The 15,441-nt window shown below is 42.8% G+C and overlaps 1 protein-coding gene across 1 annotated transcript in view; it reads left to right on the top strand.

Moving 5' to 3' along the window:
• LOC125448232 (vitamin D3 receptor B-like) overlaps nt 1-15,441 on the top strand; it is a 380,711-nt gene that overhangs the window by 350,529 nt on the left and 14,741 nt on the right. The window contains exons 10-11 of the mRNA XM_059643431.1: nt 5,106-5,222; nt 9,388-9,623. Coding sequence (XP_059499414.1) covers nt 5,106-5,222; nt 9,388-9,623 — 353 coding nt within the window. The remainder of the gene's footprint in view (nt 1-5,105; nt 5,223-9,387; nt 9,624-15,441) is intronic.

The following is a 15,441-nucleotide window of genomic DNA, read 5'->3' as shown; positions in this document are numbered from 1 at the left end:
CCAGTTATAAGAAGAATATTCTTAAGCTGGAGAGGGCTCGGAAAAGATTTACCAGGATGTTGCCAGGCATGGAAGGTTTGAGTTATAAAAAAAAGGCTGGATAGGCTGGGACATTTTTTCACTGAAGCATAGGGGGTTGAGAGGTATAATTATAGAAGTTTATAAAATAGTGGGGGTGGGGTACAGATAGATTTAATGGTAGTTGTCTTTTCCCTCGGACGGGGGATTTCAAGGCTAGGGGACACAATTTTAAGATGGAGAGGAGAGAGATGTAAAAATTACATGAGGGATCATTTTTTTTACACAGAGGGTGCTTTGCATTCAGAATGATCTTCCAGGGGAAGTGGTGGATGTAGGTATAATTACAATGTGTAAAAGATGTTTGGATAAATACATGAATAGGAAAGGTTTGGAGGGATATGGGACAGGAGCAGGCAGGTAGGACTAGTTTAGTTTTGGATTATGTTTAGCATGGACTGGTTAGACCGAAGGGTCTGTTTCTGTGCTGTATGACTGTGGTAAACAGTGTAGTGTGTGGAATTATGTGAAATTGTCCCTTTTAGCAGGAAGAATGAAAAAAGAAGCATATCTAAATGGTGAGAGTTTGCAGAACTCTGAGACGACCCTTGACAATCATCAATGGAAAAAGTCACTTGCTGTCTGTCATATCAATGCCCCTCATCATTTTATACATCTATCATTTCCCCCTTCAATCTCCTTTTCTCTAAGGAAAACAACCCTAGTCTGTCCAAACTCTCTCCGTAACTGAAACTCTCCAACTCCAGACAACATCCTGGTAAACCTGTGCACCCTCTCCAGTGGTATTACATCCCTCCTCTCATGTGGATTCCAGAACAACATACAGTTCTCTAGCTGTAGCTGAACCAATGTTTTATACAGTTCCAGCACAGCCTCACTGCTCGTAAATTCTATGCCATGGCTAACAAAGGCAGGTATACCATATACTTTAACTACTTTATTCGTCTGTCCTAATCCCTTAAGGGACTGGTGAACATGCACACCAAGGTTTCTCTGATCCTCAATAAAACCTGAAAGAAAGGCAGATGCTGTAAATCAGAAACAAAAATAGAAATTGCTGGAAACAGCCAGCAGGTCTGGTAGCATCTGTGGGAAGAAATCAGAGTTACAGTTTCAGGTCCAGTGACCCTTCATTGGAACTCATCCCTGAGAAAGGGTCATTGGACCCAAAACTTTAGCTCTGATTTCTCTCCGCAGATGCTGCCAGACTTTCTGAGCGTTTCCAGCGATTTCTGTTTTTGTCTGTCTAATCCTCAGCGTTCCTATTGTTCATTATGTAATCCTTTGCCTTGTTTGTCCTGCATAAGTGCATCACCTCACATTTTCTGAATTAAATTCCATTTGCCACTAATGATCCTATCTGTCCAGCCCATCTATATCCTGTAATCTAATCTCTCCACTATTTACCACATCTAACTTGTCCAGCTTTTTATGTAAAAGGCATAATTGAGCAATTTTCTACATTGTTGGGTGTACACCAGTGCTGGGCCAGCTTGGCTAAAGGTGCGGGTAGTTCTGGAGCACAAGCCTTCAGTAATTACTGGAATATTTTCAGGGGCCATGGTCTTCGCAAGATCCAATGCCTCCAGTAGTTCCTTGAAATCATGTGGAGTGAATCGAATTGGCTGAAGACTGGTATATATGATGCTGGGCACCACTGGAGGAGGCCAAGATGGATCCACTCAGCACTTCTGGCTGAAGATTGCTGTGAATGCTTCAGCCTTATCTTTTGCACTGATGTGCTGGAGGTCCCAATCATTGAGGATGGAGATATTTGTGGAGCCTTATCCTCCTGTTAGTTCTTATTTAAATTGTCCATGACCAGTGTTCCCGATAATATATCTTTTCCATGGATCTCCAAGGTCTGTATGCGGCAGTGACTTGTGGCAGCCAATGCATTGCTATGCTAATTGGTGTGTGTGGAAACTCCCAGAAGGAAGCTAACTGGATGTAGCAGGACTGCAGAGTTGAGATCTGATCTGTTGTTTACAGGATCGCCTAGTTCTTTGAGGTTTGATAGTTACTGGGAGAGAGGAAGGAAGGTGATCACTTTAAATGTTCCCCTGTCCCAGCATTAATGGGAGTGGGGGTGTTAAATTGAACAAATGCGTTCAACCAACTTCTGATTTCGAATACAGCAGGGTTGATGCTGTTCTCATAACTTGCTCCAGAGTGGTGGGCCAGTGGTTTGTTATGTTTAAATAAGCCTCCATTCCTCAGATTGAGAGCCGTACAAATTTAATGACCGTGAGTCCGGTTTTCCAGGGCTTGGGAGTATTGTCACTTCCCTAAACTGCTTGCTCATGCTGTTATGCCACAAGTCACAGACTCTGCATAGGTCATCCCCTTTAAATAGCCACTTGTACACAGCCAAGTAAAATGTGTCAAACAATTTAAGGGGTTCACACACTGAAACAAATCAGCCAACCACAGAAATAAAGTTCCACGCTCCTAATGAACCCTAAAGAGAGACCAAAGCTCCAGACGCAAAGGGTAAATGCATTAACAGCATGATGCCATTTTGTGTGCATCTCCAGCACCCAAAGCTATCAAGACAAAGATAATAAAATGTGAGGCTGGATGAACACAGCAGGCCAAGCAGCATCTCAGGAGCACAAAAGCTGACGTTTCGGGCCTAGACCCTTCATCAGAGAGGGGGATGGGGTGAGGGTTCTGGAATAAATAGGGAGAGAGGGGGAGGCGGACCAAAGATGGAGAGATAAGAAGATAGGTGGAGAGAGTATAAGTGGGGAGGTAGGGAGGGGATAGGTCAGTCCAGGGAAGACGGACAGGTCAAGGAGGTGGGATGAGGTTAGTAGGTAGATGTGGGTGCGGCTTGGGGTGAGAGGAAGGGATGGGTGAGAGGAAGAACAGGTGAGGGAGGCAGAGACAGGTTGGACTGGTTTTGGGATGCAGTGGGTGGAGGGGCAGAGCTGGGCTGGTTGTGTGGTGCAGTGGGGGGAGGGGACGAACTGGGCTGGTTTTGGGATGCAGTTGGGGAAGGGGAGATTTTGAAACTGGTGAAGTCCACATTGATACCATTAGGCCGCAGGGTTCCCAGGCGGAATATGAGTTGCTGTTCCTGCAACCTTCGGGTGGCATCATTCTGGCACTGCAGGAGGCCCATGATGGACATGTCATCTAAAGAATGGGAGGGGGAGTGGAAATGGGCCGCATGGGCCCCAGCTATGCCTGCCTCTTTGTAGGTTACGTGGAACAGTCCCTCTTCCGCACCTACACAGGCCCCAAACCCCACCTCTTCCTCCGGTACATTGATGACTGTGTCGGCGCCGCCTCTTGCTCCCCAGAGGAGCTCGAACAGTTCATCCACTTCACCAACACCTTCCACCCCAACCTTCAGTTCACCTGGGCCATCTCCAGCACATCCCTCACCTTCCTGGACCTCTCAGTCTCCATCTCAGGCAACCAGCTTGTAACTGATGTCCATTTCAAGCCCACCGACTCCCACAGCTACCTAGAATACACCTCCTCCCACCCACCCTCCTGCAAAAATTCCATCCCCTATTCCCAATTCCTCCGCCTCCGCCGCATCTGCTCCCACGATAAGACATTCCACTCCCGCACATCCCAGATGTCCAAGTTCTTCAAGGACCGCAACTTTCCCCCCACAGTGATCGAGAATGCCCTTGACCGCATCTCCCGCATTTCCCACAACACATCCCTCACACCCCGCCCCCGCCACAACCGCCCAAAGAGGATCCCCCTCGTTCTCACACACCACCCCACCAACCTCCGGATACAACGCATCATCCTCTGACACTTCCGCCATCTACAATCCGACCCCACCACCCAAGACATTTTTCCATCCCCACCCCTGTCTGCTTTCCAGAGAGACCACTCTCTCCGTGACTCCCTTGTTCGCTCCACACTGCCCTCCAACCCCACCACACCCGGCACCTTCCCCTGCAACCGCAGGAAATGCTACACTTGCCCCCACACCTCCTCCCTCACCCCTATCCCAGGCCCCAAGATGACATTCCACATTAAGCAGAGGTTCACCTGCACATCTGTCAATGTGGTATACTGCATCCACTGTACCCGGTGTGGCTTCCTCTACATTGGGGAAACCAAGCGGAGGCTTGGGGACCGCTTGGCAGAACACCTCTGCTCAGTTCGCAACAAACAACTGCACCTCCCAGTCGCAAACCATTTCCACTCCCCCTCACATTCTTTAGATGACATGTCCATCATGGGCCTCCAGCAGTGCCACAATGATGCCACCCAAAGGTTGCAGGAACAGCAACTCATATTCCGCCTGGGAACCCTGCAGCCTAATGGTATTAATGTGGACTTCACCAGTTTCAAAATCTCCCCTTCCCCAACTGCATCCCAAAACCAGCCCAGTTCGTCCCCTCCCCCCACTGCACCACACAACCAGCCCAGCTCTTCCCCTCCACCCACTGCATCCCAAAACCAGTCCAACCTGTCTCTGCCTCCCTCACCTGTTCTTCCTCTCACCCATCCCTTCCTCCCACCCCAAGCCGCACCCCCATCTACCTACTAACCTCATCCCACCTCCTTGGCCTGTCCATCTTCCCTGGACTGACCTATCCCCTCCCTACCTCCCCACCTATACTCTCCTCTCCACCTATCTTCTTTTCTCTCCATCTTCAGTCCGCCTCCCCCTCTCTCCCTATTTATTCCAGAACCCTCACCCCATCCCCCTCTCTCATGAAGGGTCTAGGCCCGAAACGTCAACTTTTGTGCTCCTGAGATGCTGCTTGGCCTGCTGTGTTCATTCAGCCTCACATTTTATTATCTTGGATTCTCCAGCATCTGCAGTTCCCATTATCTCTGATGCTATCAAGACAAAGTTTACTCTTCAGGCACACACTGTTGGCATTATTATTTATAAGGTTATTTCAATCTGTCAACCTATTTTTTTCTTAAAATGAGGGCAAAAAACATGTGTATATTAATCATTTATTTGTAACACTGCTTTGCTGATTCCCTGACCATTTGCATTTTTACTTTTTAATTTAAAGAAAAGAATATTTAAATACATCTCCAGAAAGATGTTCACTTTCCTCTTGTATCCTTTCTAGCTGGCCATTCCCTGGAATTGCTCGAACCACTGATAAAATTTCAAGTTGGCCTGAAGAACCTGAATTTACACGAACCAGAACATGTTCTTCTAATGGCCATCTGCATCCTTTCACCTGGTAAGCACAACAGCACAGCTTCACTAACTAAACAAAACAAGTTGGCTGCTACAAGTGCAAAATATGAAAATAGTGTGGAAAGTAGTGATGACCCCCTTGATGGCCCAGTGATCCATACAGACCATTTGTGCTGATCCCTTGCCTGTATTGAATTTTCTGAACTCAAGCGGGTGAGAATTAGTGCCAAACAGAGTTCCAGCTGCTGCTGTAAACCAGTGATCCATACTGTAAGATCATGCACAACAGTAAGCTCATCCTGGCTTTGTTAGGTCTTTCCCCTGATTGTAGCACTTGAATCTGTGTTGAAAATCTAGTGTATTACATGTGTTGCATTGTCAGAAGTGCTGTCTTATGATTGGACAAAATATTAAACCAAGATCATATTTGCCTCTTCAAATGCTTACTTGCATCAAGGCCCTGTCTTTGCTTAATGGAAACATCTCTTGTGTGTTATATTTCAGATTGTGGACATGAGTCAAATTTTGTTTTGGTTTACACCCCTTAGTCTGTATGTTGGTGGACTGATGTGATAGCCTCAACTAATTGGTTGGGAAAGTCACAGCTTTAGGTCGGCTATTAAACACACTAGTGCAGCAGGAAAAATGGCATATTTTCTTTCACTCTTAGTGTTGGAAACCAGCTACTCTTGAAGGTAAGTTGAAGAACTAAAATTAGCCCGCAAAACAAAGAAACTGCTAAACTACCAAAACAACTGGTAGTACCCATTGTAATAACCTTAATATTCCACTATCTACTTTTCATGATTAAACCAGAGACTGATCCATATATTGTTAAACATTTCAATGCACTTCTCATTTCTAATCTACATGTATGTGTTTTACTTGATTACATTTTTGCATTTAGTAACTAATGAGCTCACTCTTCTTTAACTCAAAAAAGCCTGTTAAAATTAGTTCATAGAATCCTCACTGTGGAAACTGACCATTCAGCCTAACAAGTCCACACTGATCCCCCGAAGATCATCCCACCCAGAACTATCCCCCTACACTATCCCTGTAAAGTTAATCCACCTAATCTACACACCCCTGAACACTACAGGCAATTTAGCACGGCCAGTCCACCTAGCCTGCACATCTTTGGACTGTGGGAGGAAACGAGAGCACCCAGAGGAAACCCACACAGACACGGGGAGAATGTGCAAAGACACTCGTCCGAGGGTGAAATCAAACCCAGGTCCCTGGCGCTGTGAGGCAGCAGTGCTAACCGCTGAGCCACCGTGCCACCCCTAAAAGTTCCTTCTAAAACTTAAATCAATTTGTCTTGGAGAAAATTGTCCATAAGGAGGAAGATCCTTTTCAGATAATCTGTTGGTATCAGACAAGATGGAATGGGTGAATGAATTCAGGGGAGCCAGTTCATCCCTTCTCACATGGCAACCTAATAATTCAGTGTATCTAACTGGAACCATAAAGAACTGGGGAACATTACCCAGGGACAAGCTTTAACAATGAAACCAATATTATACTAACAATAACTGGAATGGTTGGGTTGTCTCATGAGGAAGCGTTTAACAGACTAGGCTTGTATCTGCTGGAGTTTGGAACAACAATAGGAGACTTGATTGAAATGTACAGAATCATGAGGGGTCTTCGCAGGATGAGTTGTGGAGAGGATGTTACTTCCTGTGGGAGAATTAATCTAGAATTAGAGATCACTCATTTAAAAATAATGCAGCTGACCTTTTAACACCAAGATGAGGATTTTTTTTCTCAGAAGATTGAGAGTCTTTGGAATTCTGTCCCTCAAAAGGCAGTGGATGTAAAATCTTTAAATATCATTAAAGGAAAGGTAGATAGATTCTTGATAAGCAAGGATATCAGAGGTTACCTTGGTAGGCAGAAATGTGCAGTCATCAGATCAACCATAATTTTATTGAATGGTGGAGTTTGAAGGGCTGATTGGCATATTCCTCCTCTTAATTTACGTGTCAATCCCTCTGTAATAAATATGGTAATTGTCAAACTAATTACTTCTTCCTGTACACATACTGACTTTTTCATTCATACACAATGATTTGTGAGTTTACTCAGAATACCAACATTTCCTTGTCTCCTATCATTTAAAATTAAGTTACGCTTTTCTGTTTTCTTCAATAATAGATAACTTCACACTTTCTGTATCCCTCTACAGCCTCTTTGTAATTTCCTCATTGCTTGCTTTCCCAGCTAGCTTCGTATCTTCACCAAACTTGAAAATGTTACTCAGTCCCCTCATCTAAGTCATTAATATAGGTTGCAAATAGCTGAGACCTCAACACTGGCCCTTGTGGTACCACAATATTTACAGTTGGCTGCTCTGAAAATACTCCACTTAATCCTGTTTTCCATTAATCTGTCTATTAACCACTTGTTAGTCCATTCTAATAAATTTTCCCCCAACCTCTTGATTTTGTGTAATAGTCTCTTGTGTGACACTTTCCACCAATTGAAATACACCATGTACAGTGATTTCTGCTTATCTACTCTGTAAGTTACAGTCCCAAAAACTCTAATAAAATGATTATATACAGATTCCTTTTCATAAATCTGTGTTGATGCTGCCTAATCATACTACGATCTAACTACCATGGCGTAGATTCTAGGATTTCACCAACCAGTGATGTCAGGCTAACTGGCCTATAGGTCCCTGTTTTCTCAGATTTTGGAGTAGGTTTGTAGCTTAGGTTGTGGGTGTTGTGGTTGATTGGCTCGCTGAGCTGCTTCGTTAGTTCACAGACGTTTCTTTACCATGCTGGGTAACATCATCAGTGCAGCCTCTGATGAGGCGCCGTTGTGTTTTCCCACCTGGTTTTTAAACTCTGGAGTCCACTGAGCTGAATTACCTCACCTCCGATTTTCCTTCGTAGTGGAGTGTATATGGGGTCGAGTTCTATGTGTTTGTTGACGGCCTTCTTCACACCACTACGAAGGAAAACTGGAAGTAGGGTAATCCAGCTCAACGGATTCCAGAGTTTAAATAACAGCGGGGAAAACACAGAGGCGCTTCATCGGAGACTGCACTGATGATGTTACCAGCAGGGTAATGAAACATCTGCAGAACAACAAACTAGCTCGGCCAGCAAACCCACCACAGTTCCCTGTTTTCTGTTGTGTTTCTGTTCCCTGTCCTTTATGAAATACTGATGTTCTAGAATCTAGAGAATTCTAGAAGATCAAAATCAATGCCTCCACAATTTCTTAAAAGCTTCATTCCAGTATTCAGCTTTTGATTTGGACTTAATATCTCCTGAGGACACAGGTCAGCCCAATTTTCTAAATTTAAAAGTAACTCAGTTTACACAGTAGCATACTGAGCAGTCAGAGTAATATCAAATTATCGGTTGTTGCCTGCATCAGATTAATTTAGGCACCCTGTCTGAAATGTAATCACTTCATAAACAAAGCCAAACTATGAATTCAGCTACTAGAGGGCTGCATTTAGCTCGTTTTGGCCATTTGTAACATGTTGTAGTCAGGTCCTCCCATTAAGGCATGGCCTAAAGTTCCTGAGCATGTGGAGGGTGATATGCTTGCTCTTCTGCAAAAGTAAACTGGACAGCAGGTTTCCTCCAAACCTATTTCTTGTTTTTTACCTTGTGATGCCTTTCAGTGTTTTTAGTTGTTTGGTTAATGTCACGTCCAGCTGTTATTGTTTATGCGAGTGGGACAAGAAAGAAAAAATCCAGCTTTCACAATGTTTAGGGCATTGCAAAATGCCTCACACCTAATGAAATACTTAGAAATTGTAAATATTATTGCAATGTAGGAAACACAACAGTCAATCTGTGCTTAGCAAGTTTCTACAGACAGCAATGAGATAAGTGACCAGGAACCCTTTTGTTTTTAATGTCAATTGATATGTGGTAACATGCACCTCTCTAACAAGGGGACTCCACTGAACTTTGAAAAATGAATCATCTTTTAGAAGTTTCTTTCATGTCTGTATGAGATAGCAGATGGACCTCAGTTAAACACAACACCTCCAACAATGCAGCGCTCCCTTGGTAATGGTACCAGAGCGTCAGACCAGATTCCATACTTGAGTTCTAAGCATTGGCTTCAGGCTGACGACCTGCTGATTCATGGTAGCTTCTCTGTGCTTTTGGCTGTTCATTGCCATTGTGAGAACTGTTGCCACGATCTTTTGTTTATGCATATGTTTTCAGACCGTCCCGGAGTACAGAACCGTGTTCAAGTGGAGCGTGTTCAAGATGGGTTATCCGAGACGCTACAGTCATACATCCGAGCCAAACATCCACCTCCAGGCAATCGGTTATTGTATCCGAAAATGATCCAGAAGTTGACAGACCTCCGGACCCTAAGCGAGGAACATTCCAAACAGTTCCAGTCTCTGACCATTAATCCTGATTGTAGCACACAGCTTACACCACTTGTGCTGGAGGTATTTAGCAATGATGTTGATCAGTGAACCACTTTCTTTTGTTGCCAATGTTTAGGTTCACGCAGGGTAGCAGGCTTGATGCACACACAGCATTTCCTTTGAAAAATTAGGCTTCCAACAATCAAATGTGATGCTAATGAAGTAATTTCTGAACTTTTTGGACCAGTGATCTAAAGAGAGGAGGAATGAGGTGGTAATTGCAGTTTGCAAAAAGATTTCCACTTGTATTTTACAATGTAGCGGTAACAATGGAAAGTAAAAGTGGTAGTTCCCTCCAACACTTCATTTGTACCTGAAACATGAGAACAAGGGCAGCGATGGGCAACGTTTTAAGTGTCTAGTGAACGCATTAGATGAAGATAAACAAAGTACACCTGATCTTTGAATTCAACACTCGGAATAGGTGATGTCACCCATTATTGCTCTTAAATTCCCATGTTACAGGCAAATGACCAATTCTGCCTTTCTCAGCTTTTTTACACTTTTCTTAATATTTATTGAATGATTTTAAATAATCTGAAAATGCAGTTGGCAAGGGTGATGATTAAATGTTATCAGTGGCAGAAATGCCAGCAATGTTTATGCCTAATGCAGGCACTAAACTACTACAAGAATCAGGAACAACTTTAGAGGCCTTCGTCTGTTGATGTCCTACTTCCTGCTGCCCTAAAAAAAAATCACTGCTTGGTCTGCAAGTGTTCAGGATTTGTTGATCACTAGAAGTGATTGACATGGATCTGATGAATTAGTCACAATCATGACCTGCACAACTGAAGACTTGTAGATTAAAATTTGATGAATGGCATGTAATCAGGAAGTTACAGTGACCACCACTCAACTGTGTTCGCACATGCCCTTTGGGAGTGAGGGCAGTCTTCAATGGTCTTTTCACAAAACTGTGTAAGCACATATTTATTTCTTGATCTTTTTTTGAAATCAATTCATGCTCCAGACCTCTGCAGTGATGACAGTTACAACTGGAATCACTCACTGGCACCATTCACATTAATTCATTTAAAATCTTGTAACATAGATGCAAAGAACTAGAATTTCTTAAAGTATAAATAATTTAGATTGTCATTGAATCTGATCATATATCACACCTGCTGTGTTGAGCCTTTCTTTTATTTTCGAGGTTTTTAATTTGAAAATTACAAGGTAGAGCCTTGATTTGGGAATTTGTGCAGGGAATAGTTCGATCATAGAATCTAGGTTTTGCGTTCAATACCTGGTCTCTGCTGAGTCAGTTGATCTCAGCCAGTTTGGATGTAAGGGTATTGCATTTGATGTTGGCACTTTCGGATAAAGCGGGGGAAATCAACAGAGGTGCCTGATCCTGGCGATTATACACTCCTGCTGGAAGAGCATACGTGTTTATTGGGCAAAGATGTTTAGCTGTGATACCATAATGGTAGAATTCTTTGTTAACATTCGCTATATGGGTTCCTACCTAAAGAATAGTTACTTGAATGATGAGGTACCTCTAGAATTGTATTCCCACACAAGTTAACACCTTCTGAAGATGGGTGTAAGTTTTTGGAAAACGGAAAAGAAGTTGCAAGTTGCATCACTTCCTTATACTGTATTTGGAGAACCCATTGGTATGAAATTGATTCTCTTACACAGATTTTCGAATGTGTCGGAAATGCTGCAGTGACATCAGCCTGACCTGAAGTACAGATCTCAATGTCTGTATAGTGCACAGTATGCATACGCACCATCTGTATACATCAGTTGTGGTACTTACGTCTGTTTGTGAATAATTCACTGTCTGACCCTTTCTTTTATTCAACTAGAATTCATGTACAGCAGCAGCCATTTTATGCACTTATTCTCTGGAAGCAAGTAACATTGTTTCATACTCAGGAAAACCACATTCCCTTCAGGTTTTAAAGAAATAGAAATGTTTAAAACTGCATTTAAAAATGTTAACTGCATCCACCGGTGTAGTTGTACTAACATGTATCCTGTTATGGTGCTGAACCCAGATCTGGGCAGGTTGAAAATATACTTCTTTGATGCCAATGTTCTCACTTACGAACAGGTCATTTGGAGCTCTGCAATTTTACTAATTGCAAAAGACAATCCTTCCCAGCTAGTGTCCCTAACTGGTTGATGTTTATGTGGATGTTCTGTACTTGGTGTAAACTTATAATTCATTTCAGAAAGCAAGTTATAGAAATGTTGATTCTTACTGCCTTAAATATATGCAATAGATGGATAAAGGATTCAGAAGTAAAATAGAAAATTGAGTAACACTTGCAAGTGGCATTCAAGAGATTGTTTTTACTTGACTAAATGAACAAGCAGCACGTAAATGGAAATAAGCCAGTTTTTTTAAAGGATTATTGAGATAAAAAATTGAGTTGCATAAGTGTTTCTAATTGTGAGGAGTGCAACCCTAGAGAAGTGATTAAACATAGCTGGGTAAAAACAGATACTGGTATGTATGTCACATTGTTATTTACACAAAAGTATACCATGTTTGTACAGGATTGCATCTTTTACAGGGTTCCTACATTTGTCTGAGTTGTTAGATGAGAGCACTGGCTCCTTGATCACTAATGAAGCTTACCCAATTGTATGTTTTGGTGGCTGTTTTAGAGTGGAGACCGTTTACTCAGATTCTAGCACACAAGTGCAGGGAGACCTGCCTGAGCCACCTATTAGTAGCTGACAATGTATGGTTACCTCTTTATCCAGTCTTGAACCTGGACATTCTGGGATGAGAAAAACAAATTTACCAAATGGAAATAAGGAAAATGAAATTATTTTTTGTAAACTTATAGTTTTAGCTTATTATACAAAATAGAAAGTATATTTTGCAGAGGTTTGTAAATTACTGTTGAATAAGACAATTGAGTTATTTTGGTGGCTGCATCCCACCTCCCCAAAAATACAGTGGCTTTATTTGTAAGCCTAGTTCTGTTGATGTAAACATGTCATTTTGTGATTGGTTGTAGAAAGGCTTGTTCTCGATTTGTGTTAGTAGCATCCCACTATTTTGTACAAGGCTTGCTTGAACGCAAGGTTATTACTTTGTGCTGAAGATGGACAGTTAATTAGATGTAGTACTCTGTTACTTTTACTTTAACATCCTCTTCCTGTGTATATCAGGTTGTTTCTAATGGGCTGATTTAATCTTCTACTTGTACATGTCTTTTGCCACTCCTCCCCCAAAAGTTCCACAATTTTTTTCTATTTTGTTTTTAAAGTAAACTGATAACAGCATTTGTAAGACAGGCACTGCATACGTTTCTGCTTTTCTGAACATTTTATTTCAGTTTATATCTTTAAAGATTTAAAATGACTCCTCTCCAGAATGCTGTGTGGGCATTCCAATTATCTCATTCTGGTCAGGTCTTTTGTCTTTCAAAGTAGAAGTCTGGAAGAACACAGCAAGCAAGAGGGTAATACCCGAAATGTTGACTGCTTCTTTCCTCCAGATGCTGCCTGGCTTGAGGAAAGGAGCAGTCAACGTTTCGGGTATGACCCTCTTGCTTGCTGTGTTCTTCCTGCCTCCTATTTGTCTACCCTGGATTCTAGCAGCTGCAGTTTTTTTTGCCTATAACCATTTTTCTTTCAACTCTGACTTATTTCAGTACATCAAGTTTTCAAATTCAGGCCTTGGAAGAATGCCTATATTGCACCATTCAATGAAAAGCAAGTGAACCCCTCCAGAAATCGTCTTGTACTTGAAATTAAACTGAGTAGAATAAGCAAAGATGGGTTCAGATTAGGCAAAGGTGAATTTAGGACTTATTATTCGAGACTTCATTGTGGGAAATGGATTTTCTGAAGGAATTGTGGAGTTTGAAACCACATTGACTTTAAGGTTTCTCCAAATGAATGAGTTAAGATGGGCCAAATGATCTTAATCGTGCATGATTTTACAGTCCCATGATGGTGAGGAACAACATCCTATGTAGACAGGGTCCTCATGTGCTCAAAATCCTGTGCCAGGCTGGTGCACTTGAGATGGATGGACTCCTCCATGAACCTCCGCATTGCCTCAGGAAACACCAACACATGGGTACACACCTCCTACTGGACAAAGTAGAGTTGCCTTTGCAGTGACTCCTGGAGCATTGGACATATGTCCAACTGAGCAGTGTTGTTTGTACTTCACAGGGTGTTGAACCTGCTCCTGCAGACCACGCACTATTATCATTGAAGAGACAAGCCAGGGGACAGGTTAAGAATAATTTCAGTTATAGGATCCCTCTGAGCCTTGCCTATTCACGTATTTATCAGAGGTATAGATAGAGTGGCCATCCAGAGACTTTTTCCTAGGGTGGAGGTAGCTATTACAAGGGGACATAGTTTTAAAGTGAGTGGAGGTAGATATAGGGAAGACATCAGAGGTAGGTTCTTTACTCAGAAAGTGGTAGGGGCATGGAATGCATTGCCAGAAAGGGTAGTGGAGTCGGCCTCATTAGGGGCATTCAAGCGGCTATTAGACAGGCGTATGGATGATAGTATAAGGTAGGGTTGGAGGTTAGATAGACCTTAGGTTTAGGGTAAAAGTTAAGCACAATATCACAGGCCGAAGGGCCTGTACTGTGCGGTACTGTTCTATGTTCTTATCCAAATGTCTTTTAAACATTGCAACTGTATCCACATTCACTGTTTCCTTGGGAAGTTCATTCCATACATGAACCATTCTCTGTGTAAAAAAATTGCCCCCATGTCCTTTTCAAATCTTTCTCCTCTGACCTAAAAAAAAATGCCCCCTCGTTTTGAACTCCCCCACCTTAGGGAAAAGACCTTGGCAATTCACCATATCAATGTCCCTCATGATTGTATAAACCTCTGTAAGGTCACCCCTCAACTTCAGACCCTCCAGTAAGATGGCAGTGGGGTAGCACTTCTGAGCAAGGGGCTCCTCCGCTCTGTCCTCGTTTCCTTTTGTTGTTTTTTTCTTTTTTGTTTCTTTTATTTCGCTTACCTCATTTCAAAGAGCTTGGTTGCAGCGATGGTATCGGTGGCGGTGAGTGAGCCCACCACGAACCGAATGGGCCCAGCAGCGCAGACTCATAGCAGCAGCATCAGAGGTGAGTTTGGGTTCTGGTATCTTCTGCGTTGACAACGTGGTCCTAGCGCCAACTCATGGCTGCTGTGGTGGAGGCGAGTTTCAGTTCCCAACGATGTCTGCATCCAGCGCAGATAGTGGAGGCAGAGGCAAGTTTGGCCCCAGTATGAGACCCAGCAAAATCAGCAGTGGCTGCATCAGTGAGGTGGGCCCGGAGCGGATTCATGGCAACAGTGGAGTGAAATTTGGGTCACCGGTGACATCAGTGCCTTTTGCATTGGCAAGGTCCATCAAGGACTCATAGTGTCAAGGGCATTAGTGGAGGTGAGATGATACTGAAGGGTGACTTCCTTCTGGCAGCAAATGGGACTTTTGCCTAATTACCAGGCCCATGGTGGAGCACTTAACAAGAAGAACTGTAAAGTTGAACACTTTATCTTTATTTCTGTATTTTTTCGCCCTTATATTCTATATTTTGGTTTATTTTTCTTTATTTTGAGATGGCACCAGAGTGGCAACACTATACAACATTTCTGACTGTATTTTGTAACAACATACTCATGACAATAAATAAATCAAATCCAGTGGAAAAAAAGTCCCAACCTATTTTTATAACTCAAACCCTTTCTTTCCTGGCAACATCCTGGTAAATCTTTTGAATCGTCTCCATTTAATAATATTCTTCCTATAACAGGGTGACTAGAACTGCATACAGCACTCCAGAAGAGGCCCTACCAATGTCCTGTACAGCCTCAATATGACATCTCAACTCCTTTACTCAAAGGT

This window comes from Stegostoma tigrinum, chromosome X, assembly GCF_030684315.1.
Source record: "Stegostoma tigrinum isolate sSteTig4 chromosome X, sSteTig4.hap1, whole genome shotgun sequence".
Lineage (NCBI taxonomy): Eukaryota > Metazoa > Chordata > Chondrichthyes > Orectolobiformes > Stegostomatidae > Stegostoma > Stegostoma tigrinum.
This window is presented reverse-complemented; position numbering and strand designations above follow the sequence as displayed.